Source organism: Salvelinus fontinalis, chromosome 5, assembly GCF_029448725.1.
Source record: "Salvelinus fontinalis isolate EN_2023a chromosome 5, ASM2944872v1, whole genome shotgun sequence".
Taxonomy (NCBI): Eukaryota; Metazoa; Chordata; class Actinopteri; order Salmoniformes; family Salmonidae; genus Salvelinus; species Salvelinus fontinalis.
Genome location: NC_074669.1, coordinates 380,147 through 406,842, shown reverse-complemented (window position 1 = coordinate 406,842; position 26,696 = coordinate 380,147). Strand labels below are relative to the sequence as shown.

The following is a 26,696-nucleotide window of genomic DNA, read 5'->3' as shown; positions in this document are numbered from 1 at the left end:
AATAAAAATAACAATTGTTTTACCGTAGATTATTTTTCCTTATGAAACCAGAAAGCAAACCGAAAGTAATATTAAAGTGACACGTATTGCGGCCCCTTTTCCACTGTGAATTAGGCTATAAATAGCTCTGCCGTTATTCAGAATTGAAATTTTCTTTGTGCCCTCATAATTTGCGTGGATGCTATTTGGAAACCCAAGATATAGCTTTCTGCCAAGTTGATGTATGCGCTTTGGAATGTTGTAATTATATAATCGGCTTTTCTGCGTTTTTTTATTTTATTTGACAATTTGTATCATGTTGAATATTAGCCACCATCAGTAATACCAACAGACATTTTTTTACTATAGTGTTAGTTTTCTTTAATTTGTAGTCTACATTTAGCATCATTCCATTCCGTTCCGTTGACCTTTCATTTCCCCTGTCACGTCTGTGTAGTTGTTCCTGAGGGTCACTAGTATTAGCGGTTTATATCAGGCTAACGTTGTGCGATTAATTTAGGACGTTCTGGAACTCAGACCACACGTAGCAGGTTGAAACCTGGAGCCTGGCGCACGGTTCACAATAACTGGACCGTTGTGATATAGTTCCGTGATTTAGTGAGGATTATGGTAGATTTTATAGGACTATTGTTCAACCCATTATTGTAGACTGTTACCACCTTCCAATATTTAATGGATTTAACTTGACTATGACAACTTTCAAGAGTTATTTTTTTTGATTCATCAATATATTTTGTGCGTTAACGCTCTCCATTTTTTCCCCTAATGATCCATACACACTTTCCTAACCCTAAAATTTGCCAAAAACAATCTAGAAAATCTGATTTTTTCAGCACCAACTGGTAGATAAAAAAAAAAAACTGAGACAAATATGCATATATTTAGATGGCTTTCTTTCATTGATCTCTAATATTCTGAACCGTTCTCTCCATGTATCCTAGTGAGTCTGTCTACAAAATTCTAATTAAAGGTACAGCGGTTTTAAAGGGATGGCTTTAGATAAATGTACTGAAAACCCTATTGAATGAAAACTCCACGAGAAAATATGTTGGCCAGCAAGTGGGAGGGTTTTCAGCGGCTGAATTAAATGTATTCAGTGCACGCAAGGGAACCATGCCTGTAAAACCATTTACACACCTGCATAAGGTAAGTCTGAATACCAACTACTGAACAGGAAAGGCCTACATTTCCTATAGTGAACTACTTTTGGCCATATAAGCCCTGGTCAAGAGTATTGCACTATATAGGGAATATGGTACCAGACTTGGTCAAGAGTAGTGCACTATAACAGGGAATAGGGTACCAGCCCTGGTCAAGAGTAGTACACTATATAGGGAATATGGTGCTATTTGGGATGGAGACACAATGGTATTTATATGTCCATCAGCTGTTGAAGTGAAGCGTGGTACTCAGGCTATAGTGAGGTTAACCATCCGTGGTACTCAGGCTATAGTGAGGTTAACCATCCGTGGTACTCGGGCTATAATGAGGTTAACCATCCGTGGTACTCAGGCTATAGTGAGGTTAACCATCCGTGGTACTCAGGCTATAGTGAGGTTAACCATCCGTGGTACTCAGGCTATAGTGAGGTTAACCATCCATGGTACTCAGGCTATAGTGAGGTTAACCATCCGTGGTACTCAGGCTATAGTGAGGTTAACCATCCGTGGTACTCAGGCTATAGTGAGGTTAACCATCCGGGGTACTCAGGCTATAGTGAGGTTAACCATCCGGGGTACTCAGGCTATAGTGAGGTTAACCATCCGGGGTACTCAGGCTATAGTGAGGTTAACCATCCGGGGTACTCAGGCTATTGTGACGTAAACAATGATGTGTATAAACCCATTCAGAAACTTTGAAGCCAAAGGTCGGCCATATTGGCTCTCCCCAGTAGGAGCATACTGGAGAATTCTACAGTATTTCAATTAAATGTTCAATAAAGGACTAAATTACATGCATTTAATATTTTTTGATGTTATAGTGGGGACAGTAACATTACTACCCTCTAAAATATATATATTTTTTTAATGTTTAGCTAATGTAACATAATTTAAAGATATGCATTAGGTGTCTGTAATAGAATAAATGGAGGAGTACCAAGATGGCTGGACGTTGGCTTCCATACAGCGCCCCTGTCAGTCATCCAGGGTCTATATACATAATTTGATGTAAACGATCCATGGTATTTACTCTAAGTGAGCGTATGCTAAAGTTTAGTGGGTGATTTGCATGTTATTTACTATGTGTTAATATGCCAAATGTGACTCATTTTAAGTAGCATTTTTATAGTACCAACTGAATGACCTTATGCTAAAGAGAAGTGGGTAATTTGCATGGTATTCTCTGTGCTGTATGTCAGTATGGCATGCTAATTGTCTGTGTGTGTGTGTGTGTGTGTGTGTGTGTGTGTGTGTGTGTGTGTGTGTGTGTGTGTGTGTGTGTGTGTGTGTGTGTGTGTGTGTGTGTGTGTGTGTGTGTGTGTGTGTGTGTGTGTTGCATTTACTCGCTGGAGTATCAAGCACCACTCAGTTTCAATCATACCCTGACTTGTCTCACTTAGCAACAGAGACACAGAGACACAGACACACACACACAGACGCACAGAGACACACACACACACAGAGACACAAACACACAGAGACACACACACACACACACAACCCTCCCCCTCCCAGATGTATCATTCATTCCATTAGTCTTCCTGGCTGGCTGGCTGGCTGGCTGGCTGGCTGAAACATATACGTATCTATGTCTTTGGGTACCAGGTTTGGGTTCAGTTACTATCTGAAATCTTTCAAAGACTTTGAATCTTTTCTTTAGCCTGTCTGGGGTGCCCGGTGGTAGGGGTTTGCAGTTTTGTGACTATACTATTAATTCCATTTGTTACAGGCTTACAGGCTCCATAAAATTTTTTGAGGTTGGACTTCAGCACGTATAGCTCGTTAGCATGTAGGGCGCACCGATAGTCGTCACCCGATAGTCGTCACCTTGTTAGTCAGTATGTGGTACCCCTGTGCTTGTGGCCATCTCATTAGTGGGAAGGTGTAAACACCTTTGGTTGCCCTATTTTGATTTCTAGAAAAACATTCCTTTGTCTGATTTGCATTTTGCTCCACTTTTTTGGTTTGCTTCTTGTCTTTAAGTTTGGTGTGGGATTTTCTTTTGGCAAATTTATAAGCACATTTAGTGGGTGTCTTTTAGGCTCCAGTTGTTGTTGATAGGCAACTTTCAGTGGACACCCCCATGAGTGTCTTTCAGAACCCCTCCTAAAAATCCACCTGGTTCGTTTTGGTTGTTGTCAGTGACTTTTTGTTACTTCCCCCTTCTGTTTGAGCGACAGTATTTGGTTCTTGCTGGGGAACAAATTGGGGGCTCGTCCGGGATCTTGTTTTCCATGAGTATAGTAGTCACTCTAATCACCTACTCTGAAGCTCTGCTCTGCCCAGATATGTGAGTGTTCAAAAGACACTTTTGTGGTAAAGTTTCTGTCAATGACATCCACACTGATGATCTGAATGTCGTCGGAAGGGATGGCTGCCATTTTTACTGGCTCCTAACCAACTGTGCTATTTTGTGGGGGGTTTTCTCGCATTGTTTGTACATAATGTTGCTGCTACCGTCTCTTATGACTGAAAAGATCTTCTGGACATCAGAACAGTGATTACTCACTTCGAACTGGATGAAGATATTTTTTCTTGAATGAGTCCAATGCGAAGGATATACTGCTCTCCAGAGACCAGGCCCAAATCCTTGTCCTTTGCTTGAAGAAAAGGCGGAGATACAGAGGGAGAAGGTTGGGATGCCTTATTAGGATTCGTAGGCGAGTGAGTAAATCATCTGCACCTCTATTGGCCAATCACTGGACAACAAACTCGATGATCTACAGTCGAGACTATCCTACCAACGGGACATTAAAAAACTGTAATATCTTATGTTTCATGAGTGGTGGCTGAACAACGACACGGATAATATAGAGCTGGCTGGGTTTTGTATGCATCGGCATGACATGTCTGGTAAGACGAGAGGCGCGGGTGTGTGTCTATTTGTCAATAACAGCCGGTGTGCGATGTCTATTAAAGAAGTCTCGAGTTATTGCTCTCCTGAGGTAGAGTACCTCATGATAAGCTGTACACCACACTATCTACCAAGAGAGTTCTCATCTGTATTATTTGTAGCCGTCTATTTACCACCACAGACCAATGCTGGCACTAAGACCGCACTCAACGACCTGGTATAAGGTCAAAAGCAAACAAGAAAATGCTCATCCAGAAGCGACGCTCCTAGTGGCCGTCAACTTTAATGCAGGAAAACTTTAATCCGTTTTAAACCTCATTTCTATGAGCATGTCACATGTGCAACCAGAGGGAAAAAAACTCTAGACCACCTTTACTCCACAAAGAGATGCATACAAAGCTCTCCATCGCCCTCCAATTGGCAAATCTGACCATAATTCTATCCTCCTGATTCCAGCTTACAAGCAAAAACTAAAGCAGGAAGCACAAGTCCCTACAGTGACCGTACATACATACCCCAACCAGAAGCCATGGATTACAGGCAACATCTGCACTGAGCTAAAGGGTAGAGCTGCATCTTTCAAGGTGCGGGACTCTAACCCGGAAGCTTATAAGAAATCCTGCTATGCCCTCGACGAACCATCAAACAGGCAAAGAGTCAACACAGGACTAAGATAAAATCGTACTACACAGGCTCCGACGCTCGTTGGATGTGGCAGGTCCTGCAAACTATTACAGACTTCAAAGAGAAGCACAGCCGCGAGCTGCCCAGTGACATGAGCCTACCAGACGAGCTAAATCACTTCTATGCTGGCTTCGAGGCAAGTAACACTGAAGCATGCATGAGAGCATCAGCTGTTCCGGACGACTCCGTAACCGATGTGAATAAGACTTTTAAACAGGTCAGCATTCATACAGATTACCAGGGCGTGTACTCCGAGCATGAGCTGACCAGCTGGCAAGTGTCTTCACTGACATTTTCAACCTGTCCCTGACCCAGTCTGTAATACCAACATGTTTCAAGCAGACCACCATAGTCCCTGTGCCCAAGAACACTAAGGTAACCTGCCTAAATGACTACTGACCCATAGCACTCATGGCTGTAGCCATGAAGTGCTTTGAAAGGCTGGTCATGGCTCACATGAACATCATTATCCCAGAAACCCTAGATCCATTCCAATTCGCATACCGCCCCCACTGATCCACAGATGACACAATCTCAATCATACTCCACACTGCCCTTTCCCACTTGGACAAAAGGAACCATAGTGCCCACAAAGCTCATGACTAAGCTAAGGACTCTGGGACTAAACACCTCCCTCTGCAACTGGATCCGGGACTTCCTGACGTACCGCCCCCCAGGTGGTAAGGGTAGGCAACAACACGTCAACACGTGTTGAATCTCAATACAGGGGCCCCTCAGGGGTGCATGCTTAGTCCCCTCCTGTACTGCCTGTTCACCAACGACTCCGTGGCCAAGCACGACTCCAATACCATCATTAAGTTTGCTGACAACACAACATGACAACATGATCAGTTGTCATCACTGATAACTGATCATTAGACAGCCTTTAGGCAGGAGGTCAGAGACCTGGCAGTGTGGTGCAAGGACAACAACCTCTCCCTCAATGTGAGCAAGGCAAAGGAGATGATCGTGGACTACAGGAAAAGGAGGACCGACCACGCCCCCATTCTCATTGAAGGGGCTGTAGTGGAGCAGGTTGAGAGCTTCAAGTTCCTTGGTGTCCACATCACCAACACACTATCATGGTCCAAACACACCAAGACAGTCGTGAAGAGGGCACAACAACACCTATTCCCCCTCAGGAGACTGAGAAGGTTTGGCATTGGTCTTCAGATCCTCAAAAAGTTATACAGCCCCACAATCGAGAGCATCCTGACCGGTTGCATCACCACCTGGTATGGCAACTGCTCGGCATCTGACCGTAAGGCACTACAGAGGGTAGTGCGTACGGCCCAGTACATCACTGGGGCCAAGCTTCCTGCCATCCAGGACCTATATACTAGGCGGTGTCAGAGGAAGGCCCTAAATATTGTCAAAGACTCCAGTCACCCAAGTCATAGACTGTTCTTTCTGCTACCGCACGGCAAGCGATACCGGAATGCCAAGTCTAGGTCCAAAAGGCTCCTTAACAGCTTTTACCCCCCAATCCATAAGACTGCTGAACAATTAATCAAATGGCCACCCGGACTATTTACATTGAACCCCCCCCCCCCCCCCCCCCCCCCCCCTTTTTGTTATTACGCTGTAGCTACTCGCTGTTCATTATCTATGCATCGTCTCTTTATCCCAACACATTGGCTCAGTACCGGTACCCCCTGTATATAGTTGTCATTTTATTGTGTTACTTCACATTTTTTACTTATTTGTAAATCTTTTCTTCACCAACAATGCAGTTGTAATAGAGTTAAGGGGCTGTAAGTAAGTACTTCACGGTAAGGCTCATGTGCCAAATACAATTGGATTTAATTTGATTTGAATTTGAGGGATTATAAGATTGGGAGAATAATTTTGAAAGTTGCTTATACACAGGCTAATAAACACACAGGCTAATAAACACACAGGCTAATAAACACACAGGCTAATAAACACACAGGCTAATAAAATAAAGCCCTGGACTTTAAGTTGGGAGCATTTGTGGAAAACCCAACATGGGAGATGCTAAATAAATGTGCAAAGTTGAATCTGCTCGTCATTGCAAAGCATTATGACATGAAGTAGGCATCTGGTGATCCAAAAGCATTATGACATCAAATCGGCATCTAGTGATCCAAAAGCATTATGACATCAAATCGGCATCTGGTGATCCAAAAGCATTATGACATCAAAGCGGCATCTGGTGATTCAAAAGCATTATGACATCAAAGCGGCATCTGGTGATTCAAAAGCATTATGAGATCAAAGTGGCATCTGGTGATCCAAAAGCATTATGACATCAAAGCGGCATCTGGTGATCCAAAAGCATTATGACATCAAAGCGGCATCTGGTGATTCAAAAGCATTATGACATCAAATCGGCATCTGGTGATCCAAAAGCATTATGACATCAAAGCGGCATCTGGTGATTCAAAAGCATTATGACATCAAAGCGGCATCTGGTGATTCAAAAGCATTATGAGATCAAAGTGGCATCTGGTGATCCAAAAGCATTATGACATCAAAGCGGCATCTGGTGATCCAAAAGCATTATGACATCAAAGCGGCATCTGGTGATCCAAAAGCATTATGACATCAAAGCGGCATCTGGTGATCCAAAAGCATTATGACATCAAAGCGGCATCTGGTGATTCAAAAGCATTATGACATCAAAGTGGCATCTGGTGATCCAAAAGCAGTAGTTGATCGATGCTGCTTTGGTGGAGGACGAAATCCTTCCCGGAGAGGAATGTTGATGAAAACGGTTCTTCGGGAAGTAAGGGTGAGCCCTGTAGACGTACAACTGTTAGAGTTAGGATCAAAGACATAATGGGAACAACAGAAATTCAAATCAAATCAAAGTTTGTGTCACGTGTGCCGAATACAACAGGTGTAGACCTTACAGTGAAATGCTTACTTAAGGCTCTAACCAATAGTTCAAAAAAGGTATTAGGTGAACAATAGGTAAGTAAAGAAATAAAACAACAGTAAAAAGACAGGCTATATACAGTAGCGAGGCTATAAAAGTAGCGAGGCTACATACAGACACCAGTTAGTCAGGCTGATTGAGGTAGTATGTACATGTAGATATGGTTAAAGTGACTATGCATATATGATGAACGAGAGAGTAGCCGTAGCGTAAAAGAGGGGTTGGCGGGTCGTAGGTGGCGGGACACAATGCGGTTAGCCAATGTGCGGGAGCACTGATTGGTCGGCCCAATTGAGGTAGTATGTACATGAATGTATAGTTAAAGTGACTATACATATATGATGAACAGAGAGTAACAGCAGCGTAAAAAGAGGGGTAGAGCACGAGCACATTCGAGCTAGAGCACAATGAAAGGGAACAGGAACGTGAGCATGCCATTTGACTGAGAGATACTATGAATCCAGTCAGGCCATCCTGCACCCTCAACAGAGTTTGATCTTGGTCGGAACAGGAGGTGGATGTATATTTTACTCTGAGCGGATTGCCACCTCCCTAAAATGTACATGAGAAATTTTGTCACTGCTCCTCCAAAGTGTTCTGGTGGGAAAGGCTCAGAAGTGTACCGTCGCTTTAGCTCTTGACCAGAGTTCAGATGATGACACTGATAAAGCTGCTATCCTTCAGGCTTACGAGTTGGTCCCAGAGGCATACAGACAACAGTTCCATAAATTACAAAAAAAAAACAGAATAACAAAGCCATGTTGAGTTCGCAAGGGAGCAAGCAAGTTTATTTGATCGGTGGTGTGGTTCTCAAGAGTTCCAGGAACTTGAGGACTTAAAGACTTCTAGAGCAGTTTAAGAATTGCCTTCAACGAAAGGGTTGCGACCTACATGTATGAGCACAAGGATCTCACTCTTGAGAAAAGCTGCAGTTCTTGCAGATGAGTTTGTGTTGATACATAACTACCATCACAAACAAAGCACCCGGTAGTTCTCGCTACGCGAAAAAGCAATCCGGAGAAGTCACCTCCTGGGTTTCATTCCATTTCTACAGTATCAGTCCGTCAGTTTGTCAGTTTGTCATTACTGCCGTGAGAAAGAACACATTTTCTCTGTGTCCTACATTGAAACAGAAAGGTTTCAGTCCATTTCTACTAATGGAGGAGTAGATTACATCTATCATCCTAATGGAGGTGTAGATTACATCTATCATCCTAATGGAGGAGTAGATTACATCTATCATCCTAATGGAGGAGTAGATTACATCTATCATCTATCATCCTAATGGAGGTGTAGATTACATCTATCATCCTAATGGAGGTGTAGATTACATCTATCATCCTAATGGAGGTGTAGATTACATCTATCATCCTAATGGAGGTGTAGATTACATCTATCATCCTAATGGAGGAGTAGATTACATCTATCATCTATCATCCTAATGGAGGTGTAGATTACATCTATCATCATAATGGAGGTGTAGATTACATCTATCATCTATCATCCTAATGGAGGAGTAGATTACATCTATCATCCTAATGGAGGAGTAGATTATCATCTATCATCCTAATGGAGGAGTAGATTACATCTATCATCCTAATGGAGGAGTAGATTACATCTATCATCTATCATCCTAATGGAGGTGCAGATTACATCTATCATCCTAATGGAGGTGCAGATTACATCTATCATCTATCATCCTAATGGAGGTGTAGATTACATCTATCATCCTAATGGAGGAGTAGATTACATCTATCATCCTAATGGAGGATTAGATTACATCTATCATCCTAATGGAGGAGTAGATTACATCTATCATCTATCATCCTAATGGAGGAGTAGATTACATCTATCATCTATCATCCTAATGGAGGTGCAGATTACATCTATCATCCTAATGGAGGTGTAGATTACATCTATCATCCTAATGGAGGAGTAGATTACATCTATCATCTATCATCCTAATGGAGGTGTAGATTACATCTATCGTCCTAATGGAGGTGTAGATTACATCTATCATCCTAATGGAGGAGTAGATTACATCTGTCATCCTAATGGAGGAGCAGATTACATCTATCATCCTAATAGAGGTGTAGATTACATCTATCATCTATCATCCTAAAGGAGGAGTAGATTACATCTATAATCCTAATGGAGGTGTAGATTACATCTATCATCTATTATCCTAATGGAGGAGTAGATTACATCTATCATCTATCATCCTAATGGAGGAGTAGATTACATCTATCATCCTAATGGAGGTGTAGATTACATCTATCATCTATCATCCTAAAGGAGGAGTAGATTACATCTATAATCCTAATGGAGGTGTAGATTACATCTATCATCCTAATGGAGGAATAGATTGTCATCTATCATCCTAATGGAGGAGTAGATTACATCTATCATCCTAATGGAGGAGTAGATTATCATCTATCATCCTAATGGAGGTGTAGATTATATCTATCATCCTAATGGAGGAGTAGATTACATCTATCATCCTAATGGAGGAGTAGATTACATCTATAATCCTAATGGAGGAGTAGATTACATCTATCATCCTAATGGAGGTGTAGATTACATCTATAATCCTAATGGAGGTGTAGATTACATCTATCATCCTAATGGAGGTGTAGATTACATCTATCATCCTAATGGAGGTGTAGATTACATCTATCGTCCTAATGGAGGAGTAGATTACATCTATCGTCCTAATGGAGGAGTAGATTACATCTATCGTCCTAATGGAGGAGTAGATTACATCTGTCATCCTAATGGAGGAGTAGATTACATCTGTCATCCTAATGGAGGAGTTGATTACATCTATCATCCTAATGGAGGTGTATATTACGTCTATCATCCTAATGGAGGAGTAGATTACCTCTATCATCCTAATGGAGGAGTAGATTACATCTATCATCCTAATGGAGGTGTAGATTACATCTGTCATCCTAATGGAGGTGTAGATTACATCTATCATCCTAATGGAGGAGTAGATTACATCTATCATCTATCATCCTAATGGAGGTGCAGATTACATCTATCATCCTAATGGAGGTGTAAATGACATCTATCATCCTAATGGAGGAGTAGATTACATCTATCATCTATCATCCTAATGGAGGTGTAGATTACATCTATCGTCCTAATGGAGGTGTAGATTACATCTATCATCCTAATGGAGGAGTAGATTACATCTGTCATCCTAATGGAGGAGTAGATTACATCTATCATCCTAATGGAGGAGTAGATTACATCTATCATCCTAATGGAGGAGTAGATTACATCTATCATCTATCATCCTAATGGAGGTGTAGATTACATCTATCATCTATCATCCTAATGGAGGAGTAGATTACATCTATCATCTATCATCCTAATGGAGGAGTAGATTACATCTATCATCCTAATGGAGGTGTAGATTACATCTATCATCTATCATCCTAAAGGAGGAGAAGATTACATCTATCATCCTAATGGAGGAGTAGATTATCATCTATCATCCTAATGGAGGAGTAGATTATCATCTATCATCCTAATGGAGGTGTAGATTATATCTATCATCCTAATGGAGGAGTAGATTACATCTATAATCCTAATGGAGGAGTAGATTACATCTATAATCCTAATGGAGGTGTAGATTACATCTATAATCCTAATGGAGGTGTAGATTACATCTATCATCCTAATGGAGGAGTAGATTACATCTATCGTCCTAATGGAGGAGTAGATTACATCTGTCATCCTAATGGAGGAGTAGATTACATCTGTCATCCTAATGGAGGAGTTGATTACATCTATCATCCTAATGGAGGAGTATATTACGTCTATCATCCTAATGGAGGAGTAGATTACCTCTATCATCCTAATGGAGGAGTAGATTACATCTATCATCCTAATGGAGGTGTAGATTACATCTGTCATCCTAATGGAGGTGTAGATTACATCTATCATCCTAATGGAGGAGTAGATTACATCTATCATCCTAATGGAGGTGTAGATTACATCTATCATCCTAATGGAGGAGTAGATTACATCTATCATCTATCACCCTAATGGAGGTGTAGATTACATCTATCATCCTAATGGAGGTGTAGATTACATCTATCATCCTAATGGAGGAGTAGATTACATCTGTCATCCTAATGGAGGAGTAGATTACATCTGTCATCCTAATGGAGGTGTAGATTACATCTATCATCTATCATCCTAATGGAGGAGTAGATTACATCTATCATCTATCATCCTAATGGAGGTGTAGATTACATCTATCGTCCTAATGGAGGTGTAGATTACATCTATCATCCGAATGGAGGAGAAGATTACATCTATCATCCTAATGGAGGTGTAGATTACATCTATCATCTATCATCCCAATGGAGGTGTAGATTACATCTATCATCCTAATGGAGGTGTAGATTACATCTATCATCCTAATGGAGGAGTAGATTACATCTATCGTCCTAATGGAGGAGTAGATTACATCTATCATCCTAATGGAGGTGTAGATTACATCTATCATTTATCATCCTAATGGAGGAGTAGATTACATCTATCATCCTAATGGAGGAGTAGATTACATCTATCATCCTAATGGAGGAGTAGATTACATCTATCATCCTAATGGAGGTGTAGATTACATCTATCATCCGAATGGAGGAGTAGATTACATCTATCATCCTAATGGAGGTGTAGATTACATCTATCATCTATCATCCTAATGGAGGTGTAGATTACATCTATCATCTATCATCCCAATGGAGGTGTAGATTACATCTATCATCCTAATGGAGGTGTAGATTATATCTATCATCTATCATCCTAATGGAGGAGTAGATTACATATATCATCCTAATGGAGGAGTAGATTATCATCTATCATCCTAATGGAGGTGTAGATTATATCTATCATCCTAATGGAGGAGTAGATTACATCTATCATCCTAATGGAGGAGTAGATTACATCTATAATCCTAATGGAGGAGTAGATTACATCTGTCATCCTAATGGAGGTGTAGATTACATCTATAATCCTAATGGAGGTGTAGATTACATCTATCATCCTAATGGAGGTGTAGATTACATCTATCATCCTAATGGAGGTGTAGATTACATCTATCGTCCTAATGGAGGAGTAGATTACATCTATCGTCCTAATGGAGGAGTAGATTACATCTGTCATCCTAATGGAGGAGTAGATTACATCTGTCATCCTAATGGAGGAGTTGATTACATCTATCATCCTAATGGAGGTGTATATTACGTCTATCATCCTAATGGAGGAGTAGATTACCTCTATCATCCTAATGGAGGAGTAGATTACATCTATCATCCTAATGGAGGTGCAGATTACATCTATCATCCTAATGGAGGTGTAAATTACATCTATCATCCTAATGGAGGAGTAGATTACATCTATCATCTATCATCCTAATGGAGGTGTAGATTACATCTATCGTCCTAATGGAGGTGTAGATTACATCTATCATCCTAATGGAGGAGTAGATTACATCTGTCATCCTAATGGAGGAGTAGATTACATCTATAATCCTAATGGAGGAGTAGATTACATCTATCATCTATCATCCTAATGGAGGAGTAGATTACATCTATCATCCTAATGGAGGTGTAGATTACATCTATCATTTATCATCCTAATGGAGGAGTAGATTACATCTATCATCCTAATGGAGGAGTAGATTACATCTATCATCCTAATGGAGGAGTAGATTACATCTATCATCCTAATGGAGGAGTAGATTATCATCTATCATCCTAATGGAGGTGTAGATTATATCTATCATCCTAATGGAGGAGTAGATTACATCTATAATCCTAATGGAGGAGTAGATTACATCTATAATCCTAATGGAGGTGTAGATTACATCTATAATCCTAATGGAGGTGTAGATTACATCTATCATCCTAATGGAGGAGTAGATTACATCTATCGTCCTAATGGAGGAGTAGATTACATCTGTCATCCTAATGGAGGAGTAGATTACATCTGTCATCCTAATGGAGGAGTTGATTACATCTATCATCCTAATGGAGGAGTATATTACGTCTATCATCCTAATGGAGGAATAGATTACCTCTATCATCCTAATGGAGGAGTAGATTACATCTATCATCCTAATGGAGGTGTAGATTACATCTGTCATCCTAATGGAGGTGTAGATTACATCTATCATCCTAATGGAGGAGTAGATTACATCTATCATCCTAATGGAGGTGTAGATTACATCTATCATCCTAATGGAGGTGTAGATTACATCTATCATCTATCATCCCAATGGAGGTGTAGATTACATCTATCATCCTAACGGAGGTGTAGATTACATCTATCATCCTAATGGAGGAGTAGATTACATCTATCGTCCTAATGGAGGAGTAGATTACATCTATCATCCTAATGGAGGTGTAGATTACATCTATCATTTATCATCCTAATGGAGGAGTAGATTACATCTATCATCCTAATGGAGGAGTAGATTACATCTATCATCCTAATGGAGGTGTAGATTACATCTATCATCCTAATGGAGGAGTAGATTATCATCTATCATCCTAATGGAGGTGTAGATTATATCTATCATCCTAATGGAGGAGTAGATTACATCTATAATCCTAATGGAGGAGTAGATTACATCTATAATCCTAATGGAGGTGTAGATTACATCTATAATCCTAATGGAGGTGTAGATTACATCTATCATCCTAATGGAGGAGTAGATTACATCTATCGTCCTAATGGAGGAGTAGATTACATCTGTCATCCTAATGGAGGAGTAGATTACATCTGTCATCCTAATGGAGGAGTAGATTACATCTATCATCCTAATGGAGGAGTATATTACGTCTATCATCCTAATGGAGGAGTAGATTACCTCTATCATCCTAATGGAGGAGTAGATTACATCTATCATCCTAATGGAGGTGTAGATTACATCTGTCATCCTAATGGAGGTGTAGATTACATCTATCATCCTAATGGAGGAGTAGATTACATCTATCATCCTAATGGAGGTGTAGATTACATCTATCATCCTAATGGAGGAGTAGATTACATCTATCATCTATCACCCTAATGGAGGTGTAGATTACATCTATCATCCTAATGGAGGTGTAGATTACATCTATCATCTATCATCCTAATGGAGGTGTAGATTACATCTATCATCTATCATCCTAATGGAGGAGTAGATTACATCTATCATCTATCATCCTAATGGAGGTGCAGATTACATCTATCATCCTAATGGAGGTGTAGATTACATCTATCATCTATCATCCTAATGGAGGTGTAGATTACATCTATCGTCCTAATGGAGGTGTAGATTACATCTATCATCCGAATGGAGGAGAAGATTACATCTATCATCCTAATGGAGGTGTAGATTACATCTATCATCTATCATCCCAATGGAGGTGTAGATTACATCTATCATCCTAACGGAGGTGTAGATTACATCTATCATCCTAATGGAGGAGTAGATTACATCTATCGTCCTAATGGAGGAGTAGATTACATCTATCATCCTAATGGAGGTGTAGATTACATCTATCATTTATCATCCTAATGGAGGAGTAGATTACATCTATCATCCTAATGGAGGAGTAGATTACATCTATCATCCTAATGGAGGAGTAGATTACATCTATCATCCTAATGGAGGTGTAGATTACATCTATCATCCGAATGGAGGAGTAGATTACATCTATCATCCTAATGGAGGTGTAGATTACATCTATCATCTATCATCCTAATGGAGGTGTAGATTACATCTATCATCTATCATCCCAATGGAGGTGTAGATTACATCTATCATCCTAATGGAGGTGTAGATTATATCTATCATCTATCATCCTAATGGAGGAGTAGATTACATATATCATCTATCATCCTAATGGAGGAGTAGATTACATATATCATCTATCATCCTAATGGAGGTGTAGATTACATCTATCATCATAATGGAGGTGTAGATTATATCTATCATCTATCATCCTAATGGAGGAGTAGATTACATCTATCGTCCTAATGGAGGTGTAGATTACATCCATCATCCGAATGGAGGAGTAGATTACATCTATCATCCTAATGGAGGTGTAGATTACATCTATCATCTATCATCCCAATGGAGGTGTAGATTACATCTATCATCCTAATGGAGGAGTAGATTACATCTATCATCCTAATGGAGGAGTAGATTATATCTATCATCGTAATGGAGGTGTAGACTACATCTATCATCCTAATGGAGGTGTAGATTACATCTATCATCCTAATGGAGGTGTAGATTACATCTATCATCCTAGTGGAGGTGTAGATTACATATATCATCTATCATCCTAATGGAAGAGTAGATTACATCTTTCATCCTAATGGAGGTGTAGATTACATCTATCATCCTAATGGAGGAGTAGATTACATCTATCATCCTAATGGAGGAGTAGATTACATCTATCATCCTAATGGAGGTGTAGATTACATCTATCATCTATCATCCTAATGGAGGAGTAGATTACATCTATCATCCTAATGGAGGTGTAGATTACATCTATCATCCTAATGGAGGTGTAGATTACATCTATAATCCTAATGGAGGAGTAGATTACATCTATCATCTATCATCCTAATGGAGGAGTAGATTACATCTATCATCCTAATGGAGGTGTAGATTACATCTATCATCCTAATGGAGGAGTAGATTACATCTATCATCTATCATCCTAATGGAGGAGTAGATTACATCTATCATTCCTAATGGAGGAGTAGATTACATCTATCATCTATCATCCTAATGGAGGAGTAGATTACATCTATCATCCTAATGGAGGTGTAGATTATATCTATCATCCTAATGGAGGAGTAGATTACATCTATCATCTATCATCCTAATGGAGGTGTAGATTACATCTATCATCTATCATCCTAATGGTGGAGTAGATTACATCTATCATCCTAATGGAGGAGTAGATTACATCTATCATCTATCATCCTAATGGAGGTGTATATTACATCTATCATCCTAATGGAGGAGTAGATTACATCTATCATCTATCATCCTAATGGAGGTGCAGATTACATCTATCATCCTAATGGAGGTGTAGATTACATCTATCATCTATCATCCTAATGGAGGTGTAGATTACATCTATCATCCTAATGGAGGAGTAGATTACATCTATCATCTATCATCCTAATGGAGGTGTAGATTACATCTATCATCCTAATGGAGGTGCAGATTACATCTATCATCCTAATGGAGGTGTAGATTACATCTATCATCCTAATGGAGGAATAGATTACATCTATCATCCTAATGGAGGTGTAGATTACATCTATCATCTATCATCCTAATGGAGGAGTAGATTACATCTATCATCCTAATGGAGGTGTAGATTACATCTATCATCCTAATGGAGGTGTAGATTACATCTATCATCTTAATGGAGGTGTAGATTACATCTATCATCCTAATGGAGGAGTAGATTACATCTATCATCCTAATGGAGGAGTAGATTACATCTATCATCCTAATGGAGGAGTAGATTACATCTATCATCTATCATCCTAATGGAGGAGGAGATTACATCTATCATCCTAATAGAGGAGTAGATTACATCTATCATCCTAATGGAGGAGTAGATTACATCTATCATCCTAATGGAGGAGTAGATTACATCTATCATCCTAATGGAGGAGTAGATTACATCTATCATCTATCACCCTAATGGAGGAGTAGATTACATCTATCATCCTAATGGAGGTGTAGATTACATCTATCATCCTAATGGAGGAGTAGATTACATCTATCATCCTAATGGAGGAGTAGATTACATCTATCATCTATCATCCTAATGGAGGAGTAGATTACATCTATCATCCTAATGGAGGTGTAGATTACATCTATAATACTAATGGAGGAGTAGATTACATCTATAATCCTAATGGAGGTGCAGGTAGCCTGGCGGGTAGGAGCGTTGGACCAGTAACCGAAAGGTTGCTGAATCGAATCCCCGAAGTAAACCCTCTCTGATTCAGAGGGTTTTGTTTAAATGCGAAAGTCACATTTCAGTTGAATTTATTCCGTTGTACAACTGACTAGGTATCCCCCCCTTACCCTAGGTTGAGGTTAGGGTAACCCTAACACCTGTTGTTTTATGAAGCATGTGACGAATACGATTTGATTCGATTTTTCATCTCTCTCTTTCTCTCTCAATATACAATAGTTCCCGTTTGGGATCAATAAAGCACATTTTCTCTCTTCCTCAGTCTATTCCCCCCCCCTCTCTCTCTCTCTCTCTCTCTCTCCTCTCTCTCTCTCTCTCTCTCTCTCTCTCTCTCTCTCTCTCTCTCGTCTCTCTCTCTCTCCTCTCGTCTCTCTCTCTCCTCTCTCTCTCTCCTCTCTCTCTCTCTCTCTCCTCTCTCCTCTCCCTCTCCTCCTCTCTCTCCTCTCTCTCTCTCCTCTCCTCTCCTCTCTCTCTCTCTCTCTGATGGGCTCTGGTCTAAAGTAGTGCACTATATAGGGAATAGGGTGCCATTTGGGATGCAGACTGTAACAGGAGAGACTGGACAGACTGTTATAACCTTCCTGTTACATTGATGTGGACTGGACAGACTGTTATAACTGTCCTGTTGTTACATTGATGTGGACTGGACAGACTGTTATAACTGTCCTGTTGTTACATTGATGTGGACTGGACAGACTGTTATAACTGTCCTGTTGTTACATTGATGTGGACTGGACAGCCTGTTATAACTGTCCTGTTGTTACATTGATGTGGACTGGACAGACTGTTATAACCTTCCTGTTACATTGATGTGGACTGGACAGACTGTTATAACTGTCCTGTTGTTACATTGATGTGGACTGGACAGACTGTTATAACTGTCCTGTTACATTGATGTGGACTGGACAGACTGTTATAACTGTCCTGTTACATTGATGTGGACTGGACAGACTGTTATAACTGTCCTGTTGTTACATTGATGTGGACTGGACAGACTGTTATAACTGTCCTGTTGTTACATTGATGTGGACTGGACAGACTGTTATAACCTTCTCTCCCCCCCTCCCCTTTCTCTCTATCCTCCCCTTTCTCTCTCTCTCTCTCTCCTCCCCTCTATCTCTCCCATCCCCTTGGACTGGACAGACTGTTATAACCTTCCTGTTATACTGATGTGGACTGGACAGACTGTTATAACTGTCCTGTTGTTACATTGATGTGGACTGGACAGACTGTTATAACTGTCCTGTTGTTACATTGATGTGGACTGGACAGACTGTTATAACTGTCCTGTTACATTGATGTGGACTGGACAGACTGTTATAACCTTCCTGTTACATTGATGTGGACTGGACAGACTGTTATAACTGTCCTGTTGTTACATTGATGTGGACTGGACAGACTGTTATAACTGTCCTGTTACATTGATGTGGACTGGACAGACTGTTATAACCTTCCTGTTACATTGATGTGGACTGGACAGACTGTTATAACTGTCCTGTTGTTACATTGATGTGGACTGGACAGACTGTTATAACTGTCCTGTTGTTACATTGATGTGGACTGGACAGACTGTTATAACTGTCCTGTTGTTACATTGATGTGGACTGGACAGACTGTTATAACTGTCCTGTTACATTGATGTGGACTGGACAGACTGTATTACAGCCTTCCTGTTGTACCAATGTCAATCAATACATGATATACAATAGTATGTTGTTTTTACAAGTCCAAATAAAAATGTCTGTCTGTCTCTCTCTCTCCTCCCCTCCCCTTTCTCTCTCCTCCCTTGTAATATAGTCTGTCCCGTCCACATCAGTGTTGTAATGCAGGGGGGGAGAGGAGAGGAGAGGAGAGAGAGGGGAGGGGAGGACAGAGAGAGAGTGGAGGGGAGGGGAGAGGAGAGGGAGGGAGAGAGAGAGAGAGGGGGGGGGGGAGAGGGAGAGGAGAAGATAGAAAGGGGAGGGGATAGAGAGATAGAGTGGAGGGGAGGGGGAGAGAAAGAGGGGGAGGAGAGAGGGAGAGGAGGAGATAGAAAGGGGAGGGGAGAGAGAGATAGAGGGGAGGGGAGGAGAGAGGGGGAGGAGGAGATAGAAAGGGGAGGGGAGAGAGCGAGAGATAGGGGAGGAGATAGAAAGGGGATGGGAGAGAGAAAGGTGAGGGGAGGATAGAGAGGGAGGGGAGGAGAGAGAGAAAGGGGAGGGGAGGAGAGAGAGGGAGAGGAGGATAGAGAGAGGGGTGGAGAGAGAGGGAGGGGTGGAGAGAGAGGGAGGGGTGGAGAGAGAGGGAGGGGTGGAGAGGAGAGAGGGAGGGGAGAAGAGAGAGAAAGGGGAGAGGAGAGAGAGAGGGGAGGGGAGGAGAGAGGGAGAGGAGGAGATAGAAAGGGGAGGGGATAGAGAGATAGAGTGGAGGGGAGGGAAGAGGAGAGAAAGGAGGAGAGAGAGGGAGGGGAGGAGATAGAAAGGGGAGGGGATAGAGAGACAGAGTGGAGGGGAGGGGAGAGAAGAGAAAGGAGGAGAGCGAGAGAGGGAGGGGAGGAGAGAGAGAAAGGGGAGGGGAGGAGAGAGAGGGGAGGATAGAGAGAGGAGAGAGGTGAGAGAGAGGAATAGAGGGGAGGAGAAAGGGGAGGAGAGAGAGAGCGAGAAAGGGGAGGGAGGGGAGGAGAAAGAGAGAGAGAGAGAGAGAGAGAGAAAGGGGAGGGAGGGGAGGATAGAGAGAGGGGTAGAGAGAGATAGAGGGGAGGGGAGAGAGAGAGAGAGAGAGAGAGGGGGTAGAAGATAGAAAGGGGATGGGAGAGATAGAGGGGAGGAGAGAGAGAGAGAGAAAGGGGAGGGGAGGAGAGAGAGAAAGGGGAGGGGAGGAGAGAGAGGGAGGGAGAGGGAGAGGAGGATAGAGAGAAAGAGGGGAGAGAGGGGAGAGAGAGGGGAGGAGAGAGAGAGAGAGAGAGAAAGGGGAGGAGAGAGAGGGGAGGAGAGAGAGAGAGAGAGAAAGGGGAGGATAGAGAGAAAGGGGAGGGGAGGAGTGAGGGGAGAGAGAGAGGGGTGGACAGAGTGGGGTGGAGAGAGACCTCCACTCTCTCCCTCCTCCCCTCTCTCTTTCTATTTCCCTCTCTCTCCTCTCTTCCCCTTTCTCTCTCCTCCCCTTTCTCTCTCTCTCTCTCTCTCTCTCTCTCTCTCTCTCTCTCTCTCTCTCTCTCTCCTCCCCTCTCTCTCTCCTTCCCTTTCTCTCTCTCTCTTCTCCCCTTTCTCTCTCTCTCTCCTCCCCTTTCTCTCTCTCTCTCTCCTCCCCTCCCCTTTCTCTCTCTCCTCCCTCCCCGCTCTCTTTCCTCCCTCCCCGCTCTCTTTCCTCTCCTCCCCTCCCTTTTTTCTCTCTCCTCCCCTTTTCCTCTCTCCTCCCTCCACTCTCTCTTTCCTCCCCTCCCTTTTCTCTCTCTCCTCCCCTCTCCCTCTGGTGTCCATCTCCATCTTCTGTACATCTCTGCACTGCTTATAATTGTATTATGTGTTATGAAGTACTTATGTCAGAACCTTCAAATAATAATCTCTCTTTCCCTTGTTCTCTCTCTTTCCATTCCTCCCTTTTCTCCCTCCTCCACAGTGGATAGCCCTGGCCTCTCTGTTCTTCATCCTCGTGTCCATCTCCACCTTCTGTCTGGAGACCCACGAGTTCTTCAACCCCATCGTGAACCGCACCGAGCTGGAGCTGGTGGACAACGTGACGGTGGAGCATGTGTACCAGGAAACGGAGACGGTGGTCTATCTCACCTATATCGAGGGCGTCTGCGTGGTCTGGTTTACCTTTGAGTTCATGATGCGAGTCATATTCTGTCCGGACAAGATGGAGTTCATGAAGAAAGCTCTCAACGTTATCGACTTCGTGGCTATCTTACCGTTCTACCTTGAGGTCGGGCTGAGCGGGCTGTCGTCTAAAGCAGCTAAGGATGTTCTGGGGTTCCTGAGGGTGGTGAGGTTTGTCAGGATCCTGCGTATCTTCAAGCTGACCCGTCACTTTGTGGGCTTGAGGGTTCTGGGTCACACTTTACGGGCTAGCACCAATGAGTTCCTCCTCCTCATCATCTTCCTCGCCCTCGGAGTTCTCATCTTCGCCACGATGATCTACTACGCCGAACGGATGGGAGCGGACCCGACCGACCCGCGCGCCAGCGATCACACGCACTTCAAGAACATCCCCATTGGATTCTGGTGGGCCGTTGTTACCATGACGACCCTTGGCTACGGCGACATGTACCCCCAGACGTGGTCGGGTATGCTTGTTGGAGCGCTGTGCGCCCTGTCGGGTGTACTGACCATCGCCATGCCCGTCCCCGTGATCGTCAACAACTTTGGAATGTATTACTCCCTGGCCATGGCTAAACAAAAGCTACCAAAGAAGAAGAACAAGCATATCCCCCGAGCGCCCCAACCAGGATCACCCAACTACTGTAAGTCCAGCATCAACTCTCCTCCAACGCCCCACAAAGCACCGCTCCTTCCTGAAAGCCCAAACTTAGTCCACCCCGTTTTGGCTCTGGCTCAAAACATGGCTCTGACACACGACGACGTCTTTGAAGTAAAGTTTTCAGGTAAGAAACCATGATAGAAGTCTATAGACTGACAGTCTGTATTATAGACCACCATGATAGATGTCTATAGACTGACAGTCTGTCTTATAGACCACCATGATAGATGTCTATAGACTGACAGTCTGTCTTATAGACCACCATGATAGATGTCTATAGACTGACAGTCTGTCTTATAGACCACCATGATAGATGTCTATAGACTGACAGTCTGTATTATAGACCACCATGATAGATGTCTATAGACTGACAGTCTGTCTTATAGACCACCATGATAGATGTCTATAGACTGACAGTCTGTATTATAGACCACCATGATAGATGTCTATAGACTGGCAGTCTGTATTATAGACCACCATGATAGAAGTCTATAGACTGGCAGTCTGTCTTATAGACCACCATGATAGATGTCTATAGACTGACAGTCTGTCTTATAGACCACCATGATAGATGTCTATAGGCTGACAGTCTGTCTTATAGACCACCATGATAGAAGTCTATAGACTGACAGTCTGTCTTATAGACCACCATGATAGAAGTCTATAGACTGACAGTCTGTCTTATAGACCACCATGATAGATGTCCAATTTGTAAGTCGCTCTGGATAAGAGCGTCTGCTAAATGACTTAAATGTAAATGTTAAATGTCTATAGACTGACAGTCTGTCTTATAGACCACCATGATAGATGTCTATAGACTGACAGTCTGTCTTATAGACCACCATGATAGATGTCTATAGACTGACAGTCTGTATTATAGACCACCATGATAGAAGTCTATAGACTGACAGTCTGTCTTATAGACCACCATGATAGAAGTCTATAGACTGACAGTCTGTATTATAGACCACCATGATAGATGTCTATAGACTGACAGTCTGTATTATAGACCACCATGATAGATGTCTATAGGCCGACAGTCTTTATTATAGACCACCATGATAGAAGTCTTTCTAAACTGTAAACTAAAGGAGGACAGTCTTCTCTGTTCTCAACTCTCTTCTCTGTCCTCTTCTTCTCTTCTTTGTCCTCTTCCTCTGTTCTCTGTTCTCTGTTCTCACCTCTCCTGCAACTTCCCATCATCGTTCTGCTGTCTCACTGTTTGTCTGTAGACGCCCTCCCTCTCCTGTCTCAATCAGGTGACTCAGCCACATCCGATTTAAACAAATTCATCTCTCATTCAAGGATCAATAAGCTGTATGACTAACAGATTGAGACTCTGAGAAAGGAAGTAAAGAGGGACATAGAGAGTATGACCATGAGTAATGCACCAGTTCTCAATACAACGGCCCTAATAGTACCCTGTTCCCTATAGTCTAATTGGCCCTGGTCAGAATCAGTGCACTATGTAGGGAATATGGTACCATTTAGGATGTAGCCCATGACGCAGTGGCGCCTTCCTAGAACTCACACCCTTCCTAGAATTCACACCCTTCCTAGAACTCACACCCTTCCTAGAACTCACACCCTTCCTAGAATTCACACCCTTCCTAGAACTCACACCCTTCCTAGAATTCACACCCTTCCTAGAACTCACACCCTTCCTAGAACTCACACCCTTCCTAGAACTCACACCCTTCCTAGAACTCACACCCTTCCTAGAATTCACACCCTTCCTAGAACTCACACCCTTCCTAGAACTCACACCCTTCCTAGAATTCACACCCTTCCTAGAACTCACACCCTTCCTAGAACTCACACCCTTCCTAGAATTCACACCCTTCCTAGAACTCACACCCTTCCTAGAATTCACACCCTTCCTAGAACTCACACCCTTCCTAGAACTCACACCCTTCCTAGAATTCACACCCTTCCTAGAACTCACACCCTTCCTAGAATTCACACCCTTCCTAGAACTCACACCCTTCCTAGAATTCACACCCTTCCTAGAACTCACACCCTTCCTAGAACTCACACCCTTCCTAGAACTCACACCCTTCCTAGAACTCACACCCTTCCTAGAACTTACACCCTTCCTAGAACTCACGCCCTTCCTAGAACTCACACCCTTCCTAGAATTCACACCCTTCCTAGAACTCACACCCTTCCAAGAACTCAGGAAGCTTCTGAAGCTAAACAGGGTTGGTCCTGGTCGGTCCCTGGATGGGAGAACAGATGCTGCTGGAAGTGGTGTTGGAGAGCCAGTAGGAGGCACCCTTTTCTCTGGTCTAAAAAAAATACCCCAATGCCCCAGGGCAGTGATTGGGGACGTTAAACAGGTGTCCTGACACTCTGTGGTCACTAAAGATCCCATGGTACTTATCGTAACAGTAGGGGTGTTAACCCTGGTGTCCTGGCTAAATTCCCAACCTGGCCCTCATACCATCACGGTCACCTAATCATCCCCCCCTTACAATTGGCTCATTCCTCCCTCCACTACTCCCCTCTAACTTTACCCCAGGTAGTTGCTGTAAATGAGATTGTGTTCTCAGTCAATTTACCTGGTTAAATGTAAAGATATGTAAGGGATTCTGGTACAAAGTTAATGATTGTTACCATGTAATAATTTGGAATCAATAACAACAATGTTGTTACTGTATAAATTACAGTGCTATTACAAAGGAGAGCAGGCTACCCAACCCTGTTCCTGGAGAGATACCCAACCCTGTTCCTGGAGAGATACCCTCCTCTAGGTGTAACTCCATCCCTGTTCCTGGAGAGATACCCTCCTCTAGGTGTAACTCCATCCCTGTTCCTGGAGAGATACCTTCCTCTAGGTTTAACTCCAACCCTGTTCCTGGAGAGATACCCTCCTCTAGGTTTAACTCCATCCCTGTTCCTGGAGAGAAACCCTCCTGTAGGTTTAACTCCAACTCTGTTCCTGGAGAGATACCGTCCTCTAGGTTTAACTCCAACCCTGTTCCTGGAGAGATACCCTCCTCTAGGTTTAACTCCAACCCTGTTCCTGGAGAGATACAGTCCTGTAGGTTTTAACTCCAACCCTGTTCCTGAAGAGATACCCTCCTGTAGGTTTTAACTCCAACCCTGTTCCTGGAGAGATACCCTCCTCTAGGTTTAACTCCAACCCTGTTCCTGGAGAGCTACCCTCCTGAAGGTTTAACTCCAACCCTGTTCCTGGAGAGATACCCAACCCTGTTCCTGGAGAGATACCCAACCCTGTTCCTGGAGAGATACCCAACCCTGTTCCTGGAGAGATACCGTCCTCTAGGTTTAACTCCAACCCTGTTCCTGGAGAGATACCCTCCTGTAGGTTTAACTCCAACCCTGTTCCTGGAGAGATACCGTCCTGTAGGTTTTAACTACAACCCTGATCCTGGAGAGATACCCTCCTGTAGGTTTAACTCCAACCCTGTTCCTGGAGAGATACCCTCCTGTAGGTTTTAACTCCAACCCTGTTCCTGGAGAGATACCGTCCTGTAGGTTTTAACTCCAACCCTGTTCCTGGAGAGATACCCTCCTCTAGGTTTTAACTCCAACCCTGTTCCTGGAGAGATACCTTGCTGTAGGTTTTAACTCCAACCCTGTTCCTGAAGAGATACCCTCCTGTAGGTTTTAACTCCAACCCTGTTCCTGGAGAGATACCCTCCTCTAGGTTTAACTCCAACCCTGTTCCTGGAGAGATACCCAACCCTGTTCCTGGAGAGATATCCAACCCTGTTCCTGGAGAGATACCCTCCTGTAGGTTTAACTCCAACCCTGTTCCTGGAGAGATACCCTCCTGTTGGTTTAACTGCAACCCTGTTCCTGGAGAGATACCGTCCTGTAGGTTTTAACTCAAACCCTGTTCCTGAAGAGAAACCTCCTGTAGGTTCTAACTCCAACCCTGTTCCTGGAGAGATACCCTCCTGTAGGTTTTAACTCCAACCCTGTTCCTGGAGAGAAACCCCCCTGTAGGTTTAACTCCAACCCTGTTCCTGGAGAGATACCCTCCTGTTGGTTTAACTCCAACCCTGTTCCTGGAGAGATACCCTCCTATAGGTTTAACTCCAACCCTGTTCCAGGAGAGATACCCTCCTGTAGGTTTTAACTCCAACCCTGTTCCTGGAGAGATACTGTCCTGTAGGTTTTAACTCCAACCCTGTTCCTGGAGAGATACCCTCCTGTAGGTTTAACTCCAACCCTGTTCCTGGAGAGATACCGTCCTCTAGGTTTAACTCCAACCCTGTTCCTGGAGAGATACCCTCCTGTAGGTTTTAACTCCAACCCTGTTCCTGGAGAGATACCCTCCTGTTGGTTTAACTCCAACCCTGTTCCCGGAGAGATACCGTGCTGTAGGTTTTAACTCCAACCCTGTTCCTGGAGAGATACCCTCCTGTAGGTTTTAACTCCAACCCTGTTCCTGGAGAGATACCCTCCTGTAGGTTTTAACTCCAACCCTGTTCCTGGAGAGATACCCTCCTGTAGGTTTTAACTCCAACCTTGTTCCTAAAAAGCTACAGGAGTGTATCTCCAGGAACAGGGTTGGGCAGCCCTGTGTTAGAGGTGTTGTTGAGAAATGTACTGGACACTATACTTAGCACCTATATGATACATTAGTACTG

General features: G+C 42.8%; 1 protein-coding gene across 4 annotated transcripts in view; it reads left to right on the top strand.

The window, feature by feature from the left end:
- The window catches only part of kcnc1b (potassium voltage-gated channel, Shaw-related subfamily, member 1b), a 68,058-nt gene that overhangs the window by 19,288 nt on the left and 22,074 nt on the right, over window positions 1-26,696 (top strand). For 2 of the 4 annotated variants that reach the window (XM_055922006.1, XM_055922003.1), the window contains exons 2-3: window positions 21,214-22,198; window positions 23,307-23,333. In XM_055922006.1, coding sequence (XP_055777981.1) covers window positions 21,214-22,198; window positions 23,307-23,333 — 1,012 coding nt within the window. The remainder of the gene's footprint in view (window positions 1-21,213; window positions 22,199-23,306; window positions 23,334-26,696) is intronic. The other 2 variants (XM_055922007.1, XM_055922004.1) reach the window with 1 other exon arrangement.